Below are 16,287 nucleotides of genomic sequence, written 5' to 3'. Positions count from 1 at the left end.
GAAGGAATCAGTGGCCGTCTCTGCATATTAGGCGTATTAGAAAGGATAGATAGCCCCTGATGGTGTTTATAACCTTTTTCAGAACTGGAAGAAAGAACTAGAAAAACACAGGGAGAAATTGTTAAGTGGAAGTGAGAGCTCATCCAAAAAAAGACAGGTAATACCACTTTGTGTCTATTGCTATTCTTAATCTCATAGTTGTATTTTCATAATAGTGCTGTATACTGCTATTAATAGATGCATTTGGAAACTCACATCAGCTTATTTAGACTTGTACTTTTATTTTTTCCATTTAGAGAAAGAAAAAAGAAAAGAAGAAATCTGGTAGGGTGAGCAAAAGTTTTCCATTTTTCTAAATGTTACAATTAAGAGCAAACAAAAAAAAAGTAAGAATAATTTATTTAACCTGTATGCTCAAGGTAACTTAAACCCTAGATGAGTCAAGGAACTTAGATGTTCTTTGTGAAGAGTGGTTTTGTTCTATCACTGATATTTAAAAAAGGTGCCAACCACATTATAACCTAGTAAATTTTCTGTTGCTATTTAAAAAGGAAGATTGGTGACCATGGCCACATGTTACTCTGTTGAGCTGTTGTATGGGGAACAAGTGTGACATTTTACATTTTCATATTTATGACTTATGAATATGGCATCTGTTTCTCAGACACTAGATTGATTTCACTAAGTATTTGAGAGACTTTGTAAAAGAAAAAAATTCCCGCATCTCACAAGCTTTCATTGTTTTGTGCTTGGTCAAGTATTCATCTTCTTCATCAAGCTCTGATTCTTCCAGCAGTTCTTCTGATTCTGAAGATGAGGTAAGGTTTGCTTATAATGGTTCATTAAATAACATCTCTTAATTTCTTTAATGTCAAGTGGAAACCTATCATGAAATATTGACTTCCAGGTTTTGATTAATTATCCATAACTTAGAACACTAACATGAATGAGTGATATCTAGAAACTTAAATATTGGTATATATTTCTTAGATTTTAAAATTTGTTTTGTTGACTTAAAAATATCAGTACAAAAAAAATTGAAAAATCAGATGCTGTTTGACTAGATGCTAGGCATTACACGTGATTCAAATCACTTGATCTTTATAACAGGAAAGTGATGTATCAAGTATTAATTAAGAAAAAATATATTAATAAGCTGATACTTTCATTAAATTTTGTTCATTGATAAGTTTTATATTAATAAATGTATAAATTATATTGAGACAGCAAATGTTTCTAAAAATATTTTATGTAGGATAAAAAACAAGGAAAACGAAGAAGGAAGAAGAAGAACCGTTCACATAAATCTTCTGAAAGCTCCTTGTCAGAAACTGAATCAGACAGTAAGGTAAATTACTTAAATTATTAATATATTGGATACAAAGACATTTAGTTTTTCTTCCTACCTTAAGTTGCTCTCAGTTTAAAAATAAGATAGTCTGATATTTGTACCTTGATGTTTTATGCCACTTGATGTACTTGATAACATCTTGCATGTGACATTTAATAATTCTTCAGGCATTTTCATATGTATATTTCCATGTCTCCACGTTTCCATGGCAACTGACATTATTGTCCTCGTTTTCATAAAAAAGTTAGAGTTTAGAGAAAGAGCATTTGCTTAAAATGATACAGCTAGTATTAGAATTAAAAGTTGAATATTTACCTTCTAAAATCTGGTCCAGTGTCCTTTCTTCTATACTGTACCTAAATTTGTTCTGTACGAACCAGGATTGTCAGGCACACAGTTGGCTGTCAAACGTTAGTCATCAGGAAAAAGTTACAAAGTTCTCAATAAAATTGTTGATTCCTGAGCCCTATCTCCAGAGTCTGATTTAGCAAATCTGATTAGGCTTAGAAATCGACATCTTTAACAGATGCCCTATATGATTCTGATACTGGGGTATATATGGACCACAATTTAACAAACAGCTATATACTAGGTCTCAGGAAGCCAAAGCAGCTGTCTGCATTTATAACAGATAGCTACTTGCCCCAGTGAGAGGTCTTCTGACAAAAAACTGGCATCTAGAAAGTAATGAGTAAATGTTGGTTTTCTCTTTGTCTTTTAAAGCAGAAGAGGCAATCTCATGATGATGATAGCTAAAATTTATTGAGTGTCTACTATGCGTTAGGTACAATTCTAAGAACTTAATTTATTAACTCATTTAATCTCAACAACTCTAGGAAGTAATTTGGTAATCTACTTTACAGATAAAGTGGATAAGGAAACTGGGCTCAGGAAGATTAATAGCTAGAACTCAAAGGATTCAAAAGCAGAAATAGTTACCTCCTCAAATTACAATGCCAGTACATGTGACTACCATAAGCAAACACAGGCAGTGGCACAAAGTCCTATTTTAAAATAAGCCATGTGGGTATTATAGGCAATACTTAACATTTTAAGAGTAAATTTGGTGTACAACCAAATAAATAAAAGCCTGTTTGCTTACAAGCAAATGTATACATAACATTCATTTCTCTTAAGTTTTTGGAATAATGTACTGGGATTGAGTAGCCTTTTTTCAGTCATAGAGCAAATCACTTTTTGGGTATTTTTGTCCTTGTTCTGTAATGCTGTGTCCTTAGCATTTAAAATTTATACATATATTTTTTTATTTAGGATAGTTTAAAAAAGAAAAAGAAGTCAAAAGATGCAACTGAGAAAGAAAAGGTAACTATACTTTTACATTGCCTTAAGATAGTGTGTAATATAATGCTTAGTTGACTTAAATACAATAATGTGTACCTTTTTTAATTTAAGAGATGTAGTTCTGGCCAGGCGCGGTGGCTTGGGCCTATAATCCCAGCACTTTGGGAGGCCGAGGCAGGTGGATCACAAGGTCAAGAGATCGAGACCATTCTGGTCAACATCATGAAACCCTGTCTCTACTAAAAATACAAAAATTAGCTGGGCATGATGGCGCGTGCTGTAGTCCCAGCTACTCTGGAGACTGAGGCAGGAGAATTGCTTGAACCCAGGAGGCAGAGGTTGCGGTGATCCGAGTTGCACCATTGCTCTTGTTACCCAGCCTGGGTAACAAGAGTGAAACTCCATCTCAAAAAAAAAAAGAGATGTAGTTCCTACACTTGTGTAATATTTGTTTCAATTAAAGCTATTTTTAATTTGGATTCATTATTGAAGATAAAGGATTAAAAGAGTATTCCAGGCTGAGTGTTTGAATTTGTATAGATTAATGGAGTATCTCAGATTAAAAATACAAAATAATGCAGATTAGCAGATTAACCATTTCCTTTGATTTCTTTTTTGTTTTTTTTTTTCTTTTTCTTTGGTGATGGAGTCTCACTCTGTCACCCAGGCTGGAGTACAGTGGTGCCATCTCAGCTCACTCCTGGGTTTAAGCAATTCTTGTGCCTCAGCCTCCCTGTAGCTAGGACTACAGGTGTGCACCACCATGCCCAGCTAATTTTTGTATTTTTATCAGAAACAGGTTTTAACCCTGTTGGACAGACTGGTCTCAAAATCCTGACCTCAAGTGATCCGCCACTTCAGCCTCTCCACGCCCGGCCTATTTCCTTTGATTTCCTAAATCATTTTGAAGAAGGCCTTTCCAATTAAGAACATGAATTTCTCTTTCTTTTTTTTTTTTTTTTTTTTTGAGATGGAGTTTCGCTCTTGTTACCCAGGCTGGAGTGCAATGGCGCGATCTCGGCTCACCGCAACCTCCGCCTCCTGGGTTCCAGCAATTCTCCTGCCTCAGCCTCCCTAGTAGCTGGGACTACAGGTGTGCGCCACCACGCCCAGCTAATTTTTGTATTTTTAGTAGAGACGGGGTTTCACCATGTTGACCAGGTTGGTCTCGATCTCTTGACCTCGTGATCCACCCACCTCGGCCTCCCAAAGTGCTGGGATTACAGGCTTGAGCCACTGCGCCCAGCCATGAATTTCTCTTTCAAATGGAAAATGCCATAGATAAATATTGAAAAATCTTCTTACTATTGTAAATAGATGTTTTACCTTCATTTATAACTTATCTATATAGTTAAAGCAGAATTTATGCCTACCTTAATTTCTAGTTTACGTTTAAAATTGTTATTCTGGTTATTAAAAATAAAGAAAAATATAAAGAGGGCAGTAATAAAAGAAAACTACAGACCAATGTCACTATATTTTACTCAGAATTTATATATATATTTTTAAATGATAAAAGCCAGGCGCAGTGGCTCCTGCCTGTAATTGCAGCACTTTGGGAGGCTGAGGCAGGCAGATCATGAGGTCAGGAGTTCAAGACCACCCTGACCAACATGGTGAAACCCTGTCTCTACTAAATATACAAAAAATATTAGCCGGGTGTGGTAGTGTGTGCCTGTAATCCCAGCTTCCCCGGGAAGCTGACGCAGGAGAATTGCTTCAATCTGGTAGGTGGAGGTTGCAGTGAGCCCGGATCTCACCACTGCACTCCAGCCTGGGCAAGACTCTGTCTCAATCAATCAGTCAATCAATGAAAATGAAACTGAAATGCAGTTCACAATATACCATTGACATTTTACAGCTAAAATTCAGTAATATTTAGTGTATTTACAGTGTTGTGCAGCCACCATCTCTAGTTTCAAAACTTTTTCATCACCCCATGAAAACACTCCATATCCATTAAATAATCACCACTAGTCCCTCATTCTCTGGCAACCTCTAATTGGCTTTCTGACTCAGTGAATGTGCCTATTCTGGATATATCATATAAAAGCAGTCATACAATATGCAACCTTTTGTGTCTTTCAGATAGCGTATTTTCAAATTTCATGTATTAGTACTTCGATTTTTGTGTGGCTAAATAATGTTCTGTGTATGTGATGATTTCTCCATTTATTTGTTGATGGACATTTGATTTTGCTTCTGCCTTTTGGCTATTACAATGATGCTATGGGCATTTATAAACACAACTTTTTGTATGGATGTCTGTTTTCATTTCTCTTGATTATATGCCTAGGAGTGGTTTATATAACCCAAATAAAAAATTAATTAAAAAAATTTTTTTAAATTCATTTCAAAAACTAACAAGGCCTGATGGCACATGCCTGTAGTCCTCGATACTTGTAAGACTGAGCCCAGGAGTTCAAAGTCAGGCCACTACACTTTATCCCAGGAGAGAGAGAGAGAAAGAGAGACCCTGTTTCTAAATTTTAAAAAAATAAAATTTAATTTAAAAAGACACTTAAGGAAACTGTAATGGCCAATTTCGAGAATTCAAGGATAATTTATTAATATAATTTGCCATATTAACTGATCAAGGAAAGAAACCTTATGATTATTTCAGTAGTTGCCAGAAGGATGTGATGTAATTCAACATTAATTCCTGATTTTCAAAACCATTATACACACACATATCTAATTTTACACATATATATGTGTGTGAAATTAAATCTGGTGATGTAGAAACATGAAATATTAAAACTGCATTGTGATTTTTATGTATTTAAACTATTAGATACAGAGTAATATACACACGTATAATCAACAAACATTAATATATGTACCAGCTAGAATTAATAAATGATTTACATTGGCTTCAGGTCTTGCTTTATGTTAAGGAAAAAAAAAAAAAAGACTGGGCACCGGGGTACAATGGCTTATGCTTATAATCCAAACACTTTGGGAGGCTGAGGCAGGAGGATCGCGTAAGGCCAGGAGTTCCAGACCAGCTTGGGCAACATAGTGAGACCCCATCTCTACAAAAAGAAGACAAATTAGCCAGGCATGGTAGTCCTAGTTTCTCCGGAAATTGAAGTGGGAGGATCACTTAAGCCCAGAAATTGGAGGTTACAGTGAGTTATGATCATGCACTCCAGCTTGAATGACAGGGTAAAACCCTGTCTCTAAAAAAAAAAATTCCCCAGACTCTCATTTCTTCCTCTGAGGCAGCTGATCCTGAAACTAGTGTATGTCTTTCCCATCCACATTTATACACTTTTTTTATTTTATTTTTTTGAGATGGAGTTTCGCTCTTGTTACCCAGGCTGGAGTGCAATGGCACGATCTCGGCTGACTGCAACCTCTGCCTCCTGGGTTCAGGCAATTCTCCTGCCTCAGCCTCCTAAGTAGCTGGGATTATAGGCATGCACCACCATGCCCAGCTAATTTTTTTTTTTTTTTTTTTTTTTTTTTTTGTATTTTTAGTAGAGACGGGGTTTCACCATGTTGACCAAGATGGTCTCGATCTCTTGACCTTGTGATCCACCCGCCTCGGCCTCCCAAAGTGCTGGGATTACAGGCTTGAGCCATTGCACCTGGCCTATACACTTTTATTATATTAGTATGTGTTCATAAATAAAAGAATATTGTGTTGTTGTTTTTTTTTAACTAGGTATACTTAGTGGAATGAGAAAAATATTGTGTATTTTCAAAATGGTATCATCGTGTTTCCTTCTAAAACTTGTTTCTTTTCATTCAGCATTACTATTGACATCTATCCTTATTGATACTTTCAAGTTTATTTCTTTTGCTTATGGTATTCTATTAATTGATTCACCACAAATTATTCCTTCATTCTCCTATTTATGGACATCTGGATTGTTTTCAGTTTTCAGTAATGCAAACAGTGCTACTGTGGATATTTCTTACCCATTTCTCCTCTTCCACAGTTACTGTTAATTTTGTTTTGGTTTTTTTTTTTTTTTTTTTTTTTTTTTTGAGACAGTGTGACAGTGTCACAATGTCACCGGGGCTAGAGTGCAGAGGCACAATCTTGGCTCACTGCACTCTCCGCCTTCTGGGTTCAAGCAGTTCTTCTGCCTCAGCCTCTCGAGTAACTGGGATTATAGGTCCACGTCACCATGCCCGGCTAATTTTTTTATTTTTAGTAGAGATGGGGTTTCATTGCGTTGGCCAGGCTGGTCTCAAACTCCTGACCTTGTGATCCGCCCACCTCAGCCTCCCAAAGTGCTGGGATTACAAGCATGAGCCACCACGCCTGGCCAGTTTCTGTTAATTTTCTAAAGGCTACTTTGGTCTATAATTTCTAAGTTTTAGGATGTCTGTACACATGTGACTTGTCAACATTTTGCTTGCCTAAGTGCTTGTTATTTTGCTTTCTTGCTGGTAGTGTATAAAAGTACCCTTAATTCACATACTTGTCAATCCAGGGAGATGTCATTATTGCCAATTTAATGTGTACAAATGGTTGAGCTTCTTAACATGCTTATTAGTCATTCATATTTTATTTTCTTTGCATTGCCTTTCATTGTCTTTGTCCATTTTTATGTTGGAACAAAACATTTTCTCTGATCCTTGGCTTCTCTTTACTTTGTTTTTGTATTTATTATAGTCATATACAGCTTTAATTTTAAGCAACATAATCATTGTTTTTAGCCCCTTTATTATTTAAAATTGTTCTGAAAGTGCTGATAATACTCAATTAGAAAATACAGTGGGAAGAAAATATCCCATTTAAAGTAGTAACCAAAAATCTGTAGGAAAATTTTAAAGAAGTAAGCAGTACTTATTTGAAGAAAACTATACAAGTCTATTCAGAGACCTATATGAAGATTGAATAAATGAAGAGTCATAACATGTTCCTGGGTATGACTTGCCATACTGGGTATTAAAACATTATAAGAATGTTTTAATTAACACAGTGCAGTACTAGTACAGGAATAGATAAAACAATGGAACAGTGTAGAGTCCAGGTAAAAATTCGAGAATTTGTGGAATTTAATATGACAAAGAGGGCATTTCTTGGAACAAAATGATTAACATTTGGAAAACATAAAGCGGGACAGTCTGTAAGGCCAAATAAATCCCAAATAGGTCAGAGATTTTAAATGTATGAAAATAAAGCTACAGAAAGGGTGAATATTAAAATACTGGGGTGGGGAAGGCTTATGCCTCAAAACTCAGAAACTTGATCACATATTTCAAATTCTGAATGGCAAAAAGTGATAATAAAAATTAAACTGAACAAGGTTTAAATACAATGATCAGACTAAGAAAAACTTCTAAGAATATGTAACACAAAAAATTAGTGATCTTAAATAAGGAAAAAATACCACACATAGACAAATTGACAAATATACGTTTAGGCAACTCTAAAAACACAAACTGTATTTGATACGATTGATAAAGAGCCTGAGAGGGAGGTTCTTGATAAAGTGTGATTCATAAATGGGTGACAGACGATTTAGGAGATGCTGGGAGAGCAAGGTGATCATTTGTGTGAAGGCTGTGTAACCAGGCTACGTTGGTCTTTGATTTAGTCATCATTATTAAAGAGTTTGCACTCATATACACTTCATTCTATTTCAGCTTTGTTTTTAATAGCAAAGAAACCCACATGCCTGCCCTCCAGAAGGAGATGGGTTAAGTAAATTCTGGCATGTATTTTAGTGAATGTTAAATGCAGCCATAAATGATGTTGTAGTTGGCTTGGAAAGTTATTATTGAGTGAGAAGAATAGGTTCCAAATGGCAAGTATTTATGTAGTATTGTAAACATACCTGTAGAAAGATGTTTCCAAAAATCTTAATGATGTTTAATCTTTGGTAGTGAGATTTGGATCCGTTTTCTTACAATTAACATTTAACATTTTAGCCAGAATAAAATGCTGTCTGCAGAAACAAAAGGAAGTCACCTATAATCTCGCCCATAGAGAGATCATCACTGTTAGTTTACTTTCTACATTTTTGTCTGTCTTCAAAATTAGACTCATGCTATATAAAACGTTTTATATCCTGAGGGGTTTTTTTTTTTGAGACAGAGTCTCAAAACATAAAATCTTGTCACCCAGGCTGGAGTGCAGTGGCACAATCTCAGCTCACTGCAACCTCTGCCTCCCGGGTTCAAGTGATTCTCCTGCCTCAGCCTGCTGAGTAGCTGGGATTACAGGCACGCACCACTATACCCAGCTGATATTTTTCATATTTGTAGTAGACATGGGGTTTCACCATGTTGGCCAGGCTGGTCTCAAACTACTGATCTCAGGTGATCCGCCCACCTCGGCCTCCCAAAGTGCTGGGATTACAGACATGAGCCACTGCACCCGGCCATCCTGAATTTTTATGTAATATTAGGTGGTGAACATTTTTTCCATTGTGTAGTTTGGTTTTTGTTATGAACTACTTCAGACATACAGAACAGTTATATGAAAAATATAAGATGATAATGAGCATATTCACTATGCAGCTCTAATAAATCTTAACATTTTGTTATACTTCCTTTGGGTGTTTTTGTAATTTTTTATTTCTTCAGATATGTATTTAAGTCCCTACGTGCTACTCCCAGTCTCAGTCCCCTTTCTTTCTCCAGAGTTACTCATTTTTTCAACATTAAAAATACTTAGAGGTTAAAATTTTTTTAAACACAAATTTACATTTAACACTTTAGGAATTACTGTGTAGAGATCCTTTTAGATCATTGCAAATAGTTACCCATTTATTTTCTTTTCTGCAGTACTGGGCCTGTCTAATCCAATCCTGGGTGGAAACAAAAGAGTTAGAATACAAAGGAATCAAATCTTATAACCATTTGCATGGTTTCATATGACTGTTTAAAGTCTGTTCTGTATAATTTAAGAAAATAAGAAGGATATTACATCTAAATTGAGACATAGTTACTTCTTTTTATTTAATATTGCTTTAGTGGAATTAAAGACTTAAATCCTGCTAAATGTCACAATTTTTAGACATTCTAAAATAAAAATGGGTAATTGTAATAATTAGAAGAATTAGGCCAGGCGCGGTGGCTCAAGCCTGTAATCCCAGCACTTTGGGAGGCCGAGGTGGGTGGATCACGAGGTCAAGAGATCGAGACCATCTTGGTCAACATGGTGAAACCCCGTCTCTACTAAAAATACAGAAAATTAGCTGGGTGTGGTGGCGCGTGCCTGTAATCCCAGCTACTCAGGAGGCTGAGGCAGGGGAATTGCCTGAACCCGGGAGGCGGAGGTTGCAGTGAGCCGAGATCGCGCCATTGCACTCCAGCCTGGGTAACAAGAGCGAAACTCTGTCTCAACAAAAAATAATAATAATAATTAGAAGAATTAAATAGAAACATAAAATCTGTGTGACAAAGTATATCTTTTTGAGTCAGGATAAATGTATTTATTTTTCATAGGACATTAAAGGACTCGGCAAAAAGAGAAAGATGTATTCTGAAGATAAACCTTTATCATCTGAGTCCTTGTCAGAATCAGAGTATATTGAGGAGGTGAGTATATGATCAAATCCATTTTCTCTACTTTAAAATGCTTAGTTATTGATTTCATTAATAGGAATCAGTAAAAAGATATTTCATACTTAATTTATTCACCTTTCTAGTATGAAAAAAAGTTATTTCATTTTGGAATCAGTTTTCCTTTTTTCCGGAAGACAGTTATCTTTTAGTTTTTATAATTTACCATATTTCCACATACCTTTCTAATCTGAGATATTTTATTTTTAGTCTTCTAATATTTTCTTTTTGTTATACTACCATTCTTATTACGTGAAAGAAGTTGTGTAACATATAGCATGTTGAAACCCAACATTCTCCTACATTGTTAAAACAGAACATTGCATATACTATCTTAGTTTAATTGATATTATTTAGCTTTGTTTTGTGCTACTTTTTGGGGAGTAGAAAAGTTATGAGGTGGAAAAGAAATGTTAGAAGGAAACCTATCATATTACTTTATTGTGAGAACTAAATGAGCTGATAAATTACGAAAGGCGTTGCATCATACCTGGAGCCTAGTAAATGGTGGCTAAAGTTTGCATAATTCTTGGCGTTACAATAAAAAAAAAAAAGCCATGGTTGCCCTAGAATCATTTATTTTTAAAACTGTAGCTTTCGGCTGGGCGCGGTGGCTCAAGCCTGTAATCCCAGCACTTTGGGAGGCCGAGGCGGGTGGATCACGAGGTCAAGATATCGAGACCATCCTGGTCAACATGGTGAAACCCCGTCTCTACTAAAAATACAAAAAATTAGCTGGGCATGGTGGCACGTGCCTGTAATCCCAGCTACTCAGGAGGCTGAGACAGGAGAATTGCCTGAACCCAGGAGGCGGAGGTTGTGGTGAGCCGAGATCGTGCCATTGCACTCCAGCCTGGGCAACAAGAGCGAAACTCCGTCTCAAAAAAAAAAAAAAAAAAAACTGTAGCTTTCTTTAGCAATCAACATATTTAACCCCCAATAGCGTATTCTAAAAAAGTTGAGGATCTGACCCGTGCTTACAAGGGGTGGCAACAGATTGCAACAAGAGCTGTTTTTCGTGATTGCTTAGTCCTTTCCGTATTAGCCTCCTCCTATATCGATCCTGCCCAGCTCTGTCTCTGTCTACTGTATTCCTCATCTCCCCATTCCCTGAGTCTTGCCTTTTTGTTTGTTTCAGCCTCTCTCCTTTCTGATTTCATTGTTCTTGGTCTGCAACAGTGGCACTCAGTCCTGTAAGACCAGTTTTCTCCATTTTATAGCAGTGTCTTATAATTGCCCCTGAAATGAAATATGTTGCTAATGCTGAGGCAAGAAGATTGCTTGAACCCTGGAGCTTGAGGCTATATGCACTGTGATCTCACCTGTGAATAGCTACTGCACTCTAGCCCAGGTGACATAGCAAGACCCTATCTCTATAAAAACAGTAATGACAATGTGTAATTTTATGAAATTGTACTTCAGTGTAAATGCTTGAATGTGGTAACACCAGGCTGGGTGCGTTGACCCACACCTGTAATCCCAGCACTTTGGGAGGCTGAGGCAGGTGGATCACCTGAGGTCAGGAGTTCCAGACCAGCCTGGTCAACATAGTGAAACCCCATCTCTACTGAAAAAAAACAAACAAACAATACAAAAAATTAGGCATGGTGGCAGGTGCCTGTAATCCCAGCTACTCAGGAGGCTGAGGCAGGAGAATCATTTGAACCCAGGAGGCAGAGGTTGCAGTAAGCCACGATCGTGCCATTACACTCCAGCCTGGGCAACAAGAGCGAAACTCCATCTCAAAAAATAAATAAATAAATGCCATAACACCAGAAAACAAACAAAACAAAAACACCAGAAGAAGAAACAAAATGCGGGCTCTAGCAGGTATATAACATATGCCCTTTAAAAACCATACGGTGCCATACATTGTATCTTAAAATCCTGCACAAGAGACTGGATACAGTGGCTCTCTTGTGGTACCTATAATCTCAGCAATTTGGGAGGCTGTTGCAGGAGAATGAGTTCAAGCCAGGAGTTCATGACCAGCCTGGACAACATATTGAGACCCTATCTCTTAAAAAAAAAATTGTTTTTTTTTTTGTTTGTTTGTTTGTTTGTTTTGTTTGTTTTTTTTTTTTTTTTTGAGACAGAGTTTCGCTCTTGTTACCCAGGCTGGAGTGCAATGGCACGATCTCGGCTCACCGCAACCTCCGCCTCCTGGGTTCAGGCAATTCTCCTGCCTCAGCCTCCTGAGTAGCTGGGATTACAGGCACGCGCCACCATGCCCAGCTGATTTTTTGTATTTTTAGTAGAGACGGGGTTTCACCATGTTGACCAGGATGGTCTCGATCTCTCGACCTCGTGATCCACCCGCCTCGGCCTCCCAAAGTGCTGGGATTACAGGCTTGAGCCACCGCGCCCGGCCAAAAATTGTTTTTTTTAAATTTAGTTTCTGGGCCAGGAGTGGTGGCTCACACCTGTAATCCCAACACTTTAGGAGGCCCAGGTAGATGGATCACCTGAGGTCAGGAGTTCAAAACCAGCCTGACCAACATAGCAAAACCCTATCTCTACTAAAAATAAAAAAATTAGCCAGGCATGGTGGCACAGACCTGTAATCCCAACTACCCGGGAGGCTGAGGCCGGAAAATCGCTTGAACCAAGGAGTTGGAAGTTGCGATGAGCCGAGATTGCACCACTGCACTCTAGCCTGGGTAACAGAGTGAGACTGTCAAAAAAAAAAAAAAAAAAAATGTTTAGTTTCTGTATTACAAACACATTAATCACATGAATGTTTAGCAGGCTATTCAAAAGTCATGGAGGATATACAGGGCTGTTCAGGACATGGTGTGACAGCATCCCTCATCTCTGCTTGGCTAAATTAATGCAGTACATCTACTGTCACCCTTAGTCATTGTAATAACAAGAATAACAGTAAAAATAATTGTTTCCTAGGTGCTCCATAAAGAGAGCTAGTGAGCTAATGATCTGTATTGTGAGCTTATAATCTCTAATCCTTATGTGTTGTATTTTTTTAGTCCTCATGCTTCCTTTTATTATTAATTGCATTTTTGTGTATTTGACATATATTTAATATTGTAGTCAGTGAAACCACACAATTCAATGTTAGGCAATTTTATAAGTATTGCTTTCTATGTAATATATTAGTATTGTATTACATTTGTCTGCTACATGATAGGAAGTTTAATATGAAGTATCTTTTTTTCTGAGACGGAGTTTCGCTCTCGTTACCCAGGCTGGAGTGGAATGGCACGATCTCGGCTCACCAAAGCCTCCGCCTCCTGGGTTCAGGCAATTCTCCTGCCTCAGCCTCCTGAGTAGCTGGGATTACAGGCACACGCCACCATGCCCAGCTAATTTTTTTTTGTATTTTTAGTAGAGACGGGTTTTCACCATGTTGACCAGGATGGTCTCGATCTCTTGACCTCGTGATCCACCCGCCTCGGCCTCCCAAAGTGCTGGGATTACAGGCTTGAGCCAGCACGCCCAGCCAATATGAAATATCTCACATTTGGACTTAACATGAAATATTAATAAGCTTTGGCAACCTTTAGTTTATTTATTCTTATTTTTTTTAGAGGTAGGTTCTTGCTTTGTTGCCCAGGCTAGAGTGCAACAGTGCAATCATAGATCACTGCACCCTGGAACTCCTGGGCTCAAGTGATTTTCCACCTCAGCCTCCCAAGTAGCTAGGACTCCAGTCACATGCCACCACACCACACTAATTTTTCACAGAAATTTTTTCATAGAGGTGAAGTTACCTAGGTTACCCAGACTGGTCTTGAATTCCTGGCCTCAAGTAATTCTACCACATTGGCCTATCAAAGGTCTGGGATCACAGGCATGAACCACTACTCCCAGCCTCAGTTTAATTTAAATCCATTGTACCACACTCAAAAAGATTGAAATAAAATATAAATGGGATGATAATTCTTACTTAGAATAATTTTAATCTGTTGGCTTATACTAACTACACTGAATATAGAGCTACCATTTGTTGAGCACCATAGAGTGAGAGAAATACCTGCTATATTTCAGGCACTTCCCCTTGAAGGTGAATATTATCTCCATTTTACAGATGTTGAGAGTGAGATAGGATTCAGACTTTGGAATTTGTCTCATTTCAGAGCTGATGTTTTATTTGTGTGTTTTGAGACAAGGACTCACTCTGTCACCCAGGCTGGAGTGCTGTGGTGCAAACGGGGTCTTATCATGTTCCTCAGGCTGGCCTCGAACTCCTAGGCTGAAGTGAGCCTCCCACCTTGGCCTCCCAAAGTACTGAGATTACAAGCGAGAGCTACCGCACCTAGTCTGGAGCTCATGTTTTTTTCCACTGTACCACATTTTTTTAGGTGCTGAAAGGGAATATAAGAGGCCGGGCGCGGTGGCTCAAGCCTGTAATCCCAGCACTTTGGGAGGCCGAGGCGGGTGGATCACCAGGTCAAGAGATCAAGACCATCCTGGTCAACATGGTGAAACCCCGTCTCTACTAAAAATACAAAAAAAAGTAGCTGGGCATGGTGGCACATGCCTGTAATCCGAACTACTCAGGAGGCTGAGGCAGGAGAATTGCCTGAACCCAGGAGGTGGAGGTTGCGGTGAGCCGAGATCGCGCCATTGCACTCCAGCCTGGGTAACAAGAGCGAAACTCCGTCTCAAAAAAAAAAAAAAAAGGGAATATAAGAGAAGGTGTCTAGAGATTTCACATCTTTATTGTCCTTTCTTTATGTGTTTTTTTATTGAAACCTCATTGAGATATAACAGGAGTTATTTTAAATGTCCTATGATTGTCAAAATGTTTTTTACGTTTACATTTTGAGGATGCAAGATAAAGATTGAAATAAAAATGCCTTGAGTACAAATTACATGTTTGTCTTCTGTTCCCCACAAAAATTTAAACTTTTTAGGTACGAGCCAAAAAGAAGAAAAGCAGTGAAGAACGAGAAAAAGCAACAGCAAGTATCTCTTAACGTTTTTACAGACAATAGTATAGGTGTTTTGGTTTAAAATGGGTCAGGTAAAGCTTGATTGGATTTACTGGGACCATATAAATATTTGTTGGGAAAGGTGTGGTGTTCAGCAGCTTCATTTAATTGGTAGGAGAAAGTTAAAATGGTTCAGGAAAAATAAAGTATACCCTGGTAGCAAACATGTCCTGTTTTCACTTCAATATTTTACTGTTAGAAATATAAGCTCATGCCAGGCATGGTAGATCACAAGGTCAGGAGTTCAAGGCCAGCTTGGCCAAGATGGTGAAACCCCATCTCTACTAAAAAAAAAAAAAAATATATATATATATATATATATATATATATATATACACACACATACACACACACACACACACACACACACACATATGCACATTGGCTAGGTGTAGAGGAAAAGAGAAAAAAATCAATTAGTTTAAAAAAAAAAAATACAAAAATTAGCCAGGTGTGGTAGCAGGCATCTGTAATCCCAGCTACTCAGGAAGCTAAGGCAGGAGAATCGCTTGAACCCAGGTGACAGAGGTTGCAGTGAGCAGAGATTGCGCCACTGCACTCCAACCTGGGCAACAGAGCAAGGCTCTGTCAAAAGAAAAAAAAGAAGAAATATAAGCTTAAATGCTGTTTGACTTTCTTAAGCTACAATATGAAATAAAAGAGATCAAAGTATGGTGATTTCCTTTATCTTTGAGAGTAGTTACTTCCAAAACAGCCAAATCTGGTAATAACAGAAAAAGCCTCTCCAAGCACTAGCTGCAATGAAAAAATAAGAATACAACAAAATAAATGACTCATTAATAAAGATGATTCTTAGGCCGGGCGCAGTGGCTCAAGCTTGTAATCCCAGCACTTTGGGAGGCCGAGGCGGGTGGATCACGAGGTCAAGAGATCGAGACCATCCTGGTCAACATGGTGAAACCCCGTCTCTACTAAAAGTACAAAAATTAGCTGGGCATGGTGGCACGTGCCTGTAATCCCAGCTACTCAGGAGACGGAGGTTGCGGTGAGCCGAGATCACGCCATTGCACTCCAGCCTGGGTAACAAGAGCGAAACTCCGTCTCAAATAAATAAATAAATAAATAAATAAATAAAGATGATTCTTTTGATAGCTTTGAAAGCCAACCTCTGCTATTAATGCAAATCGAGAA

The 16,287-nt window shown here is 37.9% G+C and overlaps 1 protein-coding gene across 1 annotated transcript in view; it reads left to right on the top strand.

Annotated features, from left to right (window-relative positions):
• Window positions 1-16,287, top strand: part of FAM133B (family with sequence similarity 133 member B) — a 32,911-nt gene that overhangs the window by 14,045 nt on the left and 2,579 nt on the right. Inside the window, exons 4-10 of the mRNA XM_039473007.2 lie at window positions 83-157; window positions 297-329; window positions 759-818; window positions 1,256-1,348; window positions 2,624-2,674; window positions 10,067-10,159; window positions 15,058-15,105. Coding sequence (XP_039328941.1) covers window positions 83-157; window positions 297-329; window positions 759-818; window positions 1,256-1,348; window positions 2,624-2,674; window positions 10,067-10,159; window positions 15,058-15,105 — 453 coding nt within the window. The remainder of the gene's footprint in view (window positions 1-82; window positions 158-296; window positions 330-758; window positions 819-1,255; window positions 1,349-2,623; window positions 2,675-10,066; window positions 10,160-15,057; window positions 15,106-16,287) is intronic.

The sequence above is a fragment of the Saimiri boliviensis genome, chromosome 10 (genome assembly GCF_048565385.1).
Source record: "Saimiri boliviensis isolate mSaiBol1 chromosome 10, mSaiBol1.pri, whole genome shotgun sequence".
Classification (NCBI taxonomy): domain Eukaryota; kingdom Metazoa; phylum Chordata; class Mammalia; order Primates; family Cebidae; genus Saimiri; species Saimiri boliviensis.
The sequence above is the reverse complement of the archived record's forward strand: the minus strand, read 5'-3'. Positions and strand labels throughout refer to the sequence as shown.